The 13,161-nt window shown below is 56.6% G+C and overlaps 1 protein-coding gene across 2 annotated transcripts in view; it reads right to left on the minus strand.

Moving 5' to 3' along the window:
- CHCHD6 (coiled-coil-helix-coiled-coil-helix domain containing 6) overlaps window positions 1-13,161 on the minus strand; it is a 125,999-nt gene that overhangs the window by 107,672 nt on the left and 5,166 nt on the right. For both annotated transcript variants that reach the window (XM_033865574.2, XM_033865575.2), the window contains exons 2-4: window positions 7,808-7,916; window positions 5,148-5,220; window positions 3,407-3,551 (exon numbers count right to left, since the gene is read on the minus strand). In XM_033865574.2, coding sequence (XP_033721465.1) covers window positions 3,407-3,551; window positions 5,148-5,220; window positions 7,808-7,916 — 327 coding nt within the window. The remainder of the gene's footprint in view (window positions 1-3,406; window positions 3,552-5,147; window positions 5,221-7,807; window positions 7,917-13,161) is intronic.

Here is a 13,161-nt window from a genome sequence, read left to right on the forward strand (position 1 = left end):
TCCCAGTAATGAGCTCAATTATTCCCTCGTGCAGAAGAGGACTGAAAAGTCCATACTGTAAACGTCAGAGCAAAGAGCGTGCTAAACGTCAGCGCGCTCAGCACCCTCTAGACGAGGCTGCAGGCGCAGGGTCGGGGCATGAGCCCGGGCCCAGGCTGGATCCAGCCTCAGCACTCCGCCCGGCAGGCTCCCTCGTCCCGCCTGGCGGGCACTCAGGGGAGGAGGGAGAAGCCGCTCTGCTCCCCTCAGGTTCTTCTCCCCGTCTTTCTGCTCTTACTTTAAACCCTCCAAAGCACAGTTCTGAGGCTACCTCCGCTAAAGAAGCTGCGACCACACCGACCAAGTGAAGGTGACGGCGGCGGCCTCGCTCACCTCTGCCCGGGCAACGCGCAGAGCAGGCCCAATCGGCCTCACCTCGCCTTCCACACCAGCCACGTGTCTGTGTCTGCTCAGCCCATGCCCAGGGCATGTGGAGGTGTGGGACGTGGTCCTCCCCATCAGCGGCCTCCCACTCGCCCAGCACTGCAGGCACGTGGAGGTGTGGGACGTGGTCCTCCCCATCAGCGGCCTCCCACTCACCCAGCACTGCAGGTCCTGCTCCAGGGCGCGACTGGCTGCCTGGGCCACGTGCCCAGACCCTGCCTGGACCAGAGCAGGGAAAGAGGCCACTGCAATCCCACCCAGGGACACACGACAGGAAGCAGGTGAGTTCCTAAAAGGGAATGGCGGCGCCAACTGCACGAGCAAGTGGGCACTGATCAAAAGCAGGGCCCCAACAAGGAGTCATGGACACCTGCAATGTGAAGGCAGCCACGGGGCCCGCGGGTCCTCAGAGCTCTGGCAGGGGGCACCGTCCCCCCAGACGTCCGGGCGAATCCAGGCAGGATGTGTCTTCTTCCCTCTAAAGATACCCTTCCTGCCAAGAAACCCACACCTGGACCGGAGGCAGGAGGGAGGGAGGCTGTGAATCCCTTTCGCTGTGGTGACCACATTCCAGGTGACAGTCCACCCCTGCAGGCTGCCGTGCCTACTGGGTAACTGTCCCAGGCGCCAACGCTTTTGCTCCATCCACACCGATTAACCCTGCATGTCCCCAACCAGGGTCCTTCCCACCAGGTTGTCGGGCTGCCTGCCTGTCCTCACCAGGGGTCTCCCTGCGTCAGGATTCTCCACCAGACGGCCACAGGTCAGAGCACAGCACCCATCCCTACAGCTCCTGGGGCTCCGTCTCAGTTTCGGCGTCACTGGGCAGGCCCCTGGTCCACGGCCTCCTGCGGTGCGTGCACGCGGCTCGCTCATCCTCACCACGTCCAGTGCCGCCTCCTGCCCGCCTGGCTCAGCCCAGCTGCTCCCTCGGCCGACACCATGGCCTCTGCATCCCAGGCACATTCTCTTTGCCTCCGGCTCACATTCACTGTAACGGTTTGGCCGTTTTCAGTTTCTGGTTCAAGTCTGTCTTCCCACTAGACTGGACGTTTCCCAGGGGCGAGGATCCTACATGGCTGCTCCTTCCCGAGGGCCCAGTTCAACCTGCGTGTCTCACATGCTTGCTGCGTGATCCGCACACCTGGGCAGAGCCCCCCCCCCCCCGGGAGGGGTGTCCAAGCAGAGCCCTCACACCATCCAGCTTCCTTCTGTGGAGCTCGGGGAGCTCCTGGTGTCCCGGCCGTGGCCCCGGGGGCACGTGGTGTCAGACGCTGCTACAGCTGTTCCCCACCCCATTCCTGACATGACATCACGGTTTACAACAAGAAAGACGTATTTGGTCTTTGCCCACCGTTCCTGGCACGGAGCTCCCAAAACCCTTGGAACTTCCTCTGCTGAGAGGGATGAAGGTGTCTTTCCTTATGCTGATGAGCTGACTCTGGGAAACCACCCAAGGATGGGGCTGGGTGCCAGTGGAGCCGCCGTGTGATCAGAGGCCTGGAACGTGGGTCCCAGCCCCTGACCTTCCGGGAAGGCAGGGGGGCTGGAGGCGGAATCAGTCACCAGTGGCCGTGATGTAGTCAATCACGCCCGCATAAGGAACCCTCCACAGAAACCCCGAAGGAGCGGGTTCAGAGAGCGCCCAGGCTGGGAAGGCGTGGAGGCTGGGTGGGGGGGGGGGGTGCGGGGAGGGGCGTGGAAGCTCGGGGGCCTTCCCCCACCCTCCCCAGAGCGTCTCTTCCGTCTGGCTGCTCCTGAGCCACGCCTCTTATCAGAAGCCTATGATCTAGTAAGTCAAGTGTTCCTCTGAGTTCTCTGAGCTGCTCTAGCAAGTTAATCCAACCTGAGGAGGGGGCCGTGGGAACCTCTCATCTACAGCCGGTGGGTCAGAAGCACACGTGACAACCTGGCTTCAACTGGCATCTGAAGTTGGGGGAGAGGTCGGGGGGGGCAGCCCGATGGGACCAAGCCCTTAACCTGGGGATCTGATGCCACCGCGGGTAGACAGTGTCACAACTGAGCTGAACTGTAGGACACGCAGCTGGTGTGGAGAATTCCTTGGACGTGTGGGAACACCCCACACTCCACCACTGAGAGAATTAATACTTCCTGACAGTCCTAGCTCTCTCCGGACGCCCACCCCCACCTCCCCGCAAACGTGATTAGAAAAGAGCCCCAGCTCCAGCCAACGGAGCGCTCCCGGTTCCCTGTGCCGAGGGCTGGCCCAGCCACAGGCCCTGGTGCCGTCCAGGCAGAGGGATGTCAGAGGATCTGTGCTGGGGCTTCCGGAACATCCTCCTCCTGCTGCTGAGTGTGACTGGGTCCGCAGGAGAGGGCACCCGGGCCGTGATGACGTGGTGGCTCCTGGGGCACTGTGACCTCTCTTGCTGTGACACGCAGCCTGCACCCACAGCAGAAAGACCTGATGGTACCTCCCATCGGTTAAATGTACCCAGAATGGCAACAGCCAACGCGGTGTGCTTCCGCGATCTGCCAGCACTGCTGGGCCCGGCCTCACCACCTCCTCTCGAGCCGCAGGCAAGCCCGAGTGTGACCACCAGGACAGTCCAAGATGCTCCCTGGCGCCGGAGGATGCGCCCCAGCCAGTGGGCAGACAGCTCGGCTCCGCACCCAGGGTGACTTCTCCTTCTGTTTCTGGCTTGTTGCAAGGCCCCAAGCCCACAGTACTCTCCCTCTGCACCCTCCTGGAACACATGTCCTCACAGCACTTACACCTATGAGGTTCCGGGACCCAGCACCCAATGATCCAGCTCTCACCGTGCAGACCTGAGGCCACAGGCCACAAAGCAAATCAATGACAGAGCCGGGGCTATAAGAACCGCCCCCCCTGCTCCTGGTCCCTAGAAAGACACCCTTTCCACAGAGGAGAAGCTGGGACTTTGGACCCATCAGGTTCCAGGGCCAACCTCTGCTTCCCAGAGCCACTGAGCCAGGAGGCCAGCCAGGGACCCACACTCACCAGCTGGGCGGACCGATGCGTCTCCGGGTCCATGCCGCCCTCCCCCTGCCGCAGGGACGCGCTCCGGGGCTTGGCAGCCGCCTCTTTGTCCCTCGTCACCACCTGGAGCAGCTCGTCCTGGACCACGGCCTGCCCCCTGTCACACCTGGGCCAGGGAGAGACAGGAGACGCAGATGCAGACGCAGCTCGCTTCATCTGCCAGGGGCCAGGGACGTGAAGGCTGGTGGAACGCTGCGGCGCCAGAGAGGGTCAGGCACCAGTGACAGTCCCCAGGATGGTGTGTGCAGGGACAGTGTGACACTTTCTCAGCCAGAACAATACAGATTGGGAGCAGAAGGCCTGACAACCAGGTGAGGAATCAGACAGCCAAACGCCAAATGAGAGATCCTCGGGGCACGGGATCAACCCTCACTCGAGCCGCTCCTTTAGAGGGGCGGGGCGGGGGGGGGAGCCCACCTCCCCCACCTGCGGGCAGGAAGGTTCAGAAGCAGCAGCCTTGCTTTTGAACATTCAACTCTCCATCCTGAACGCGTCCCTATCCTTGGACCTGTTTCCAGTCTTCCTAATAAAATCATCCTAGGGAGAAAAAAAAGTTACTGGCCCTGAGATGTTCTCAGAAGTGTTATTTATTAGGGTGTAGAAAACGCACACAGTGAAGGGGCCGCGGCAGGTCGGCCTGGGGGCACGTGACAGACGTGAGGCCCTCCGCGCCACGCTGCCCACCATGCCACGCGTGGCTTGAAAACTGAGCACCCACATACGGCGCCTTCAGCAATAGAAACACTTACGATGAGGTGCAACAAATGGAAGATAATTAGAAGACTGGTAAAAACAGCAAGATACAAAATTTTACATGACTTTGAAAAAATAACCCTAAACTAGAGGAAAGAAGACATTTGAAAGAAATAGTCCAAAATACTAACAAGGGATGATGAATCTATGGGCGGTTTTTTCCTTTCATATATATTATCCTAAGTCTTCCATTAGCATGTGTTACTTCAACATTTTTAAAATGTTTAAAAGCATTTTTTTAAAAAGGTTCTGGTTATTTATTTTTGGGAGGTCTCTTGGGATTAAGGACTGGAAATTCTCAGAAGGTGGGGTCTTGACCCCTGACCACAGAACAGCCATGGCTGGGCTGACCTGCAGAGGGAGCCGTCCAGCCGTGGTTGACCAGGGGCCCCTAAGCTAACTCTGAGTCCCTGTTACAGAGGCCACGGCCTGGAGGCTGCAGACGAGGTCCCTCAGTACCAGGCGACAGCTCACCGAGTCAGCGCTGTGACAACTCCACGCCGGGCCCCGCGGACCACACCCCAGGGAGAAGGGTGCTCAGCTCCGCCTTGCCCGAGGCCTGGAGACTCACGGTGCACTCTGGGGACCTCTGGGCCCGGCCACTGGCCTACCAGCCCCCGGGCAGGGAAGCTCTTGGGCTGTGGCCTGTGCTGGGAGAGGCCACCCACACCCTGGAGCCTGTCCATGGAGGCAGTTCCTGCAAACACAGCGGCACGCACCAGGCTAGCAGTGCAGCCACTCGGCCATTTAGTCCTGGCCCTCCCACACCCGGGAGTGTCTTCATCTGAACACTGGGACTAGTGCCACCTAAATCACAGGCTTGGCATCCCACCTAAATAAGATGGCATTTGTGACGCAAACACTCCGGCCTTTAGGAGGAGAAGGTACCCGGGGAGGAAGGCGCGTTGGGCCGGGGCGCAGGGCCGGGGTGGGTGGGCCCTCGGCTCACCTCCTGAGGAGATCCACCTCCGCCCCCGAGGGCCGCCGGCCACCGCCACTCTCCGGCCTGGGCGATTTAGACTCTGCAAAGGGGGAGAAGAGAAGGTCAGTCCATCAGCAGCAACCCATGGACGGACAGAGGCACAGTGTCACCCAGGAAAGGGCCCAGGACGTCACCCCATGGACGGATGTGCCCCAGGCAGACACAGAACACAGCCTTACTCTGTGGTTAGCAGAGGGGTGGCCCGAAGGCCCCTCTGCCCGTCTCCTGCATAGGACGGCTTGGTCGCTGGGTCAGCGTGGACACCTGAGTGCAGTGGTCCAAATCCCCCTTCCTCCCTCTGCGGCCACTGGGAATCCAGGTCACCTTCCCCAGAGGCCAGACCGGCTGAGGGAAGCTCTGCTCTGTCCAAGCTGAGAGCACAGCTCCGGGGTGTCGGCTGGCTTGGCAGGGCGGGGGCCATGGGGGGAGACTCCTCATGCCTGGTTTCTCTCAGACCCCTTTCTGTAGGGTTCCGATCCTGAATGTGGCCAACGCCCCACTTAAGGACATCTATGTCACCTTTCACCTGCTTCACCTCTAGTGTCACTGGGCCCTTGAAGCTGTCGCAGTAGGTCTACCTTCCCATGGCCGAGAACCACCCAGGCCCACGCCTCTCCCGGAAGGCCGGGCAGGCGCTCTGGGCCAGGGAGGGCAGCCCTCGGGGCCGCACCAGGTCCTCGGCCGGGAACGTGCCAGGCACCGTTGCCTGGTGTGGATGTGACGTGAACGCTCCCTGGGCTTAGGGCCTGACTTACAACAACTCTAGTGACGTAAGGTCTATCACGTTTATTTCTGCTTTCTATACAGTTTTCCTTTTTCATGACTACAAAAGTAACGCGTGCACCCACCACAGAGCCTGTGGCCGGACCCCCGCGCCCACGCTCCGCGGCAGCCTGCAGGTTCAAGTGTGTCAACCCTCCACGGAGCTGGCTCTCGTCACCTCTCTGACCGTTTGTACACATTCTCCATGCAGCCATCAGAGGGCTTCAAGGACTCTTTACATATGAACACTGCTCCCTCCCTGTCGGTTCTGCTCCCTAGTTTGTCACTCTTTGTGCATTCATTTCTTCTAAACTGTCTCCAATCATTCAGTCACAGCCCCCACTCCTCCTCTTCATTTAAGGTCTCTTCGCCTGACACGGGGTTAAGAGGCTGCCTGCCGCTCTCGCTGTATGACTGCACCTCTCCCAGTTCAACTTGTGACTTCCTCTGACACACATTTGGCGTATGGTTTGGCACAAGGGTTTAATTTTAACTTCTTTTTCTATCTTGTTCTATCACTAAAGTAAAAGCAGACACTGGATTTTAAAAGTAAAAGTATTTTAAAATTCATCCACTTCAGGGCATTCCGCCCATGCTGACAAATCCAGCCCTCAGAACCTCCAAACTCACTCACCCTCAAACAGCAAAATACTTTGTTAAACCAAAACCGAATGATAGATGAACCACTCTTCTTGCTTTTTAAACTGCTCAAACGTAGCAAGACTGAAACAAATGCTTCTTTTCTCTTCCAAGGCTGAACCTGACGTGGCCTGACATATTTCAGCCATTTTCGCCCTCTGCCTCTCCCCTTCCTACAGCTCACTCACGCATGTGAGGCCTCTTCAACCCTCTCTCCAGCCGGCCGGAGAGACGGTGAGGATGACCCCCCGGAAAAGGACGAGGGCGTCTTCTGTGGGCTTCTGCTGCGTGTCGCACTGTCGCGTGACACTGTAAGCCACAGGCTTGCGCATGCGGCTCCTGACGGGAGCTGGGCTGCCCTGGGGGAGGGTCCCTGTCTCCCTGCCTACACGTGCCAGCGCGCGCCTCGTGACCGCATCCCTGGCCGGCACTCAGGACATGCCGGGTGGACAAGCAAGGTGCGGCCTCCTATGCGCTCGCACCCGAACGGGGCCGATGGGCGGAGAAGACAGCTCCAACGTGAGGCCGCAGTCACTCACTGGGGGTCGGGACGGCATCCATGCCCCACACGGCCAGGCCCCTCCAGCCCGTCAGCGTAGAACTCACACCTCAGGTTACAGCAGGGGGACCCAGATTCTCATCAACGAGCTCTTCTCATTAATCAGCTGTCACGAGGACTTTTCCTGTTTGTAGTGTCTTAATATTTCCGCACCACACGTTCTCCACTCAAACGCTAGTGTTCCTTGGTGTTTGTTACCAGGAGTCACTTGGAGAAAAGCACAGGTTTCTTCACCTGTGACGGACACGACAGTGGGGAACAAAAGCGCTTCCAGTCCGGCTCAGGCAGCAGCTCCACAGCGAGCTGGGGAAGGAGCCGGGGGCACGGGGTGGCGACCCTCCTGGAAGCCCCACGAGCACCGTCCCAGGAGCTGGGCCAGGACCCCGGAGCGTGAGGGCAGGTCAGAGCTCTGGGGCTGGCGCCAAGGTCACCCACTCACTGCTTACGTGCGGAGAAGCTGCAACAGTGGGGAACTTCCGGCCCTGGTCATGGTCACAGAGGCTCTGACTACACGGCGCTGCAGTCCTTGAACAGGACAGCACCCGGTTCGGGGGCCACTCTCTCGTGGGAAGCGCTCACGTCATGCACCGCCCGCGGGCTCAGCCGGCAGCTCATGTCCAGGAGGAGCGCCCACTCCGTCCCCGTGCAGAACTGCCACCCGGCCTACCTTTCTCCCGGCCTTCAGAGGAGACAAGGGCGGCAGCTGCAGGGGTCAGCGGCCCCACTCTGGAAGGCTGGCCAGGATCTTTCATGCGGTTGACCACGTTTTCAGACAGCTGTGGGAAGGATCGAGGGGAACAGTTAAATGACAGAACCCTCTGGAAGTGACGACTCCCCTCTACCCATGCCCCAGATTTCTGAGCAGACTAATCCTGCAAGACCAACTCCAATAACATAAGGAATTCTACACAGAAACCTCTCGTGCTGGCCTGGCACCCGCCAGGTCAACGCCACGCCCAGCCTGGGCTCCACGGGCCACAGCGTGTCCCCCACTGGCTTCCCGGCTGCACCTTCTGCTCCCACACACTCAGCAGACCCCGAGTTCCCCTTCTTCTCTCCTGCCCTGAATCCGTTCTGCTGAGAACCACTGCAGCCCCACCCTGTACAGAGGGTGGACGCCTCCAGCTGTGCAAACCTCACCCTTCCCTGTGGGTGTCCCAGGGTCCCTCTACGGTGGGCTCTTCCAGACAGCACCCGAGTTAAGGACCGTTTCTCCCAATCCTTTCCCTGTTACAACAGGCGCGCCTCTTAGGAAGTGTCTCACATTCTATGGGCCTCGTCTAATGGCCTGTAAACACCCCGAGGGCCGGGGCCGCCTCTCCCTCCCGTCTGAGTCCCACCAGGGCCACCGTCACAGCAGAAAATCCAGCACGGCCTGGCTCATTTCACCCTGGCTCCCCCAGTGACGACCGGATGAGCAAATCTTTCCCTCATTGTAGAGGAAGTGAAATGGGTACGAGGGTGTCATAAAACACTTGACTGAAATGAAACAGCCAGCGAGGGATGAATCCAGAAAAAAAGCCCCTAAGAGTTGACATCAATAAATATTTATTAAGTGCCCAGTACGTGCAAGGCATCACAAAGCACAGCGAGGGGAGACGTTAGATGACTTGAGGACCGAGTCCACCATCCGCAGCTCCACTTCAGGGATCCAGGCGAGGAAAGTGCTCCCACGTGTGCACAGCAGCGCTGGACTCGCACAGGAAAAGGAAACAACATACTAGCAACGACAGGCAGTGGTGAGAGAAATGATGGTGCGCCTCCTATGAAACACCGCGGAATTGTCGAGAAAGGACAGGTAAGACGTGTGCCTGCCATGGAAGGATGCCACCGCTGACCCGGGAGTCAGAGGACACTTTGTATCTCAACTTTGTAAAACAGATACACAATTATAAAGACGCAGACCTGCGATATATACACGTTGACCTTGGCACACACACATTCCCCATGTACGCATCCACTCGGGGCACACACCAGACGTCCCGGGGTGTGTCCTGCACATGGGACAGGAGCGGCCGGGCCAGGACGTTCACTTTGGCACTTCTGTGTTTCAGTTTTTTACCATGAACGTTTCTTTCAGCAAGTAAAGATTATAATAATAATAACTGAGTCCCTCTAGTATTTAAGACAGATACAAATCAAATAGCTAATTAATGATTATAGAACAAGAGAAGACCAAGCACACACAGCAGCGGAAGAGAATTGAGAACCCACAAATAAACCTATACATCTGTACTCAACTGACTGACAAGGGTGCCAGGACCATTTAATGGGGAAAGAATAGTCTCGTCAGCAAAGGGTGCTGGGAGAGCTGGACATCCATATGCAAAAGGATGAAGTTAGACCCCTACTTCACACCATATACAAAATCTGACTCAAAAGGGATCAGAGGCCTAAATGCAGGAGTTAAAACAATGAAACTCTTGGAAGAAAACACAGGCGTCAATCTTTTTGACCTTGGCTTTGGCCGTGAATTTGTAGATATGCCACCAACAGCATGAGCAATCAGAGAAAACATATACTGAACTTCATCAAAATTAGAGTTTCGTTTTTCAAAAGACACAATCAAGTAAGCTGAAAAGACAGCCCACAGAATCTGCAAATCATGTATCTGACAAGGGACATGTATCTAGAATATACAAAGAACTCCCACAACTCAATAATACAAAGAAAAACAACCGAATTTAAAAATGGGCAAAGAATCAGAATAGTCATTTCTCCAAAGAAGATACACAAATGGCCCATAAGCAAATGAAAAGATGCTCTCATTCTCATGAGAGAAATGCAAATTCAAACCACAATGAGATACCACTTCACACCCACTAGAATGTCTATAACCAAGAAGTCAGATAGTGACAAGTGCTGGCAAGGACATGGAGAGGCTGGAACCCTGATACACTGCTGGTGGCAAATAAATGGTGCAGCCACAGTGGAGAACAGTCTGGGAGTTCCTCAAAAGTCAACACAGAGTCACCACTAGGCCCAGCAATCCCACTCCCGGGTACCCACTCAAGACAAATGCAAATACACATTCACAGCGGGTTGCACGTGCACATTCACGTCAGCATTATCTGTGATGGCCAAAGGTGGAAACAACCCGAATAACCATCAACTGACGGGCAGGTGAATGAAAATAATGGAACATTAGCCACAGAAAGGGATGGACTACTAACGCAGGCCACACCATCGTGCTCAGTGAAGGAAGCCAGACACAAAAGGCCGCATACATGTGTGAAACGTCCAGAACAGGCGAATCTCTAGAGACAGACACTAGATGGGCTGCCTGGGGTTTGGGGGAGGGGGGAAACGGGGACTAACGGCAAAGGGTGAGAGGTGGATTTCTCCACCTATCAATATTACAGGGGATCTCTATTTCAAAAATATGTGTCTTTAAAATCTGTGAAGCATGTTAGTGGTTAAGCACTGGGAAAGAATAAAATACAGTCCGGCAGGGCCGGGTGCACACGGGGTGGCAGGAAGACCCCGCAGAGGAGATGGCACTAACCGGAGACCACCGCCCTGGAGGGAGGAGGCCCCGCCACAATCCCATCTTGAGATCCAAGAAAAAAGGGTCTAGTTCCGAGCAGAGGGGAGGACGAGTGCACAGCCTCTGAGAGGGGCCGAGTCTGGCCTGTCCGAGGGCCTGACGAAGGCGTGTGTGAGAGAGGCTGCACCAGATGACCAGGCCGGAGAGGCACACCGAGATCTCACGCCCAAACGTGACCCAAGGGCGAGGGAAGGCGCTGGCCCGAGTCAGCAGCCAGCTAGCCCTCCACGGCCACCGCTGCGGCCACTCACGCGCCGCCTTCCGAGCACCCTCTGAGCGCACCCTGCTGCTCTCGCGCGTCCTGGCCCACGGCTCCCCCGCGCAGGCTGAGCACGGCATGTTCCAGACCAGCTGGGTCCTTCAGCGGCCCCTGGGGCCCAGACACCTGACCCCGGGGAGGCGCTGCCCTCCTGTGGCTCTAAGAAGATTCCTCTGCTTTGCCTGCGGCTGTTGCTGTGGAGATTTTGTTGGCTAGTCCTCCAGTTTTCTGTGAGCTGAAATTAGATCCACAGATTTAAATCCGAGTATCTGGACGAGAAGAGTCCTGGAGGCCCCCCTAGAAAGGTGGCAACCACCGACGCCCATGGGGCCAGGCAGGTGACAAAAACAAACGAGGCGGGCCTGGCAGCAAAGCGGGAGTGCCAGGACAACGTGGCGAGGACGGGAGACAGCACAGCCCCGCAGAGGGTGGCTACTTCACAGCTCCAGCCAAGGGGCGCCCCTGGAAACGTGGACCAGACTTTCAATTCTTCCCCAAAAAACTGAAAATTGAATTGATGTAACGCCTCCAAGTTTTAAATGTTGTCGATTAATACCACAAAGTTTCTGGGCTGATGGTTTCATCCAAGAAATATGGAGCCAGTAGCTTAAACCTCTGCCCAGCGAGGATCTTGCTGACTTGAGCCCGGTTCCGGGTCACATGCTGGGGCCACAGACCAGCAGACGAGGTCCTGCTCACGGGGCAGAGCTCCCCCCACCCAGGACGGTGACCAGCGACAGCACAGAGGGAACCCCTGAACTGGTCGCAAGGCCAAGGAGGAATTTAGCCAAGGAAGGGAGAGAGCCCTGCAGACAGAGGCGCACAGCTCGAAACAGCACGGCAGCACGTGTCCTCCCCGAGGGACGGGCGGCGACAGGAGAAGGTGGCACCAGCACACAGAGGGCCTCGGGAGCCAGGCCCAGGAATCTGCATTGAACCTGGAGACAGCGGGAAGCGCGGATGGGTGGGAAGTAAGCGGGTCGCACCTCAGCTTTAACCCTGAACGATCACTGACACCACCAGCTGGGGGGGCCGTCTCTGAGAGCGAGGCCGCTGGGCCTGGAAGGGAGGGACCTCCACTGGGACTGTCTGGATTTTATCTCCACTGCCTGAGAGCTGCTCAAAAGTAAAATGTACCTTTTAAAAACACATTACCCTGCTAGTGCCAGGAAGTACAGATTTGTGGCAGGCAAGCATGTTGGGAGAAAGAACAACTTGTCAGATGGGCAAGGGGAAGGTGGGGCGGGCCTGAATGAGATCAAGAGTTCCTGAGGGTAAAAAGGAGAGGATGAAACAGAAGCAGCTGGAAGGGAAGACACAAGAGTTGACATTAGATGCAGAGAAAAAGGGCACGTGGGATCAGCTTCCTGCGTGGGGACCAGCTGGATGGACCTTCACACGTCAGGAACAGGGAGAGTGGGAGAGGCAGTGGGGGGATGCAGTGAATCACAGGCGCCCAGGAGACTTGCAGGGGGACATGGCCAGCAGCATGGGGACACCTATGGTCTGGGTGTTTAAAACCCGGAGGTCAACAGCTCACAAATGAGGACAAAAGAGATGACCGGGGTGGAGTGCAGGAGGGCAAGAGGGTGGAACCAGGCAACGCTCTGCAGAGACGGCAGGTGGGATCCTGGAGACCAGGGCTGCTGTGGAAGACATGCGGTGACCTCTCTCCAGGGTGGAACCCACCGGGTCCAAGACCCTTATGTTTATGATCAACTGATGTTCACCAAGGTCCCAAGGTAATTCAAATGGGGAAAGGACGGTCTTTTCAACAAATGTAGTTTGAGAAAATTAAATATTTCACACAAAAAAGATGGATTTAGAGCAGACTTCACCAAGCTCTAGTGCTCGAGCCAAATCCAACTCAACGCTTGATTTTATAAATAAAGTTTTACTGGAACATAGCCACACCCATTCATTTACATATTGTCTACGGCTGCTTTCACCCAAAAATGGCAGAGTGATTCGCCAACCCGATTTAGAGCCTTACTTCACATCATACACAAAAATTAACTAAAAATGGATCACAGACTTAAGTATAAAAGCCAAAACTCTTAGATGAAAACATATGAGAAAATTCCTATAACCTTGGGTTAGGCAAAGATTACTGGGATATGATGCCAAAGCCCAATCACTAGAAGAAAAAAATAAGTTAAACATCATCAAAATGACAAATGTTTGCACTTCAACGACACCATTAAGAAAATGAAAA

Source organism: Tursiops truncatus, chromosome 10 (genome assembly GCF_011762595.2).
Source record: "Tursiops truncatus isolate mTurTru1 chromosome 10, mTurTru1.mat.Y, whole genome shotgun sequence".
NCBI lineage: Eukaryota > Metazoa > Chordata > Mammalia > Artiodactyla > Delphinidae > Tursiops > Tursiops truncatus.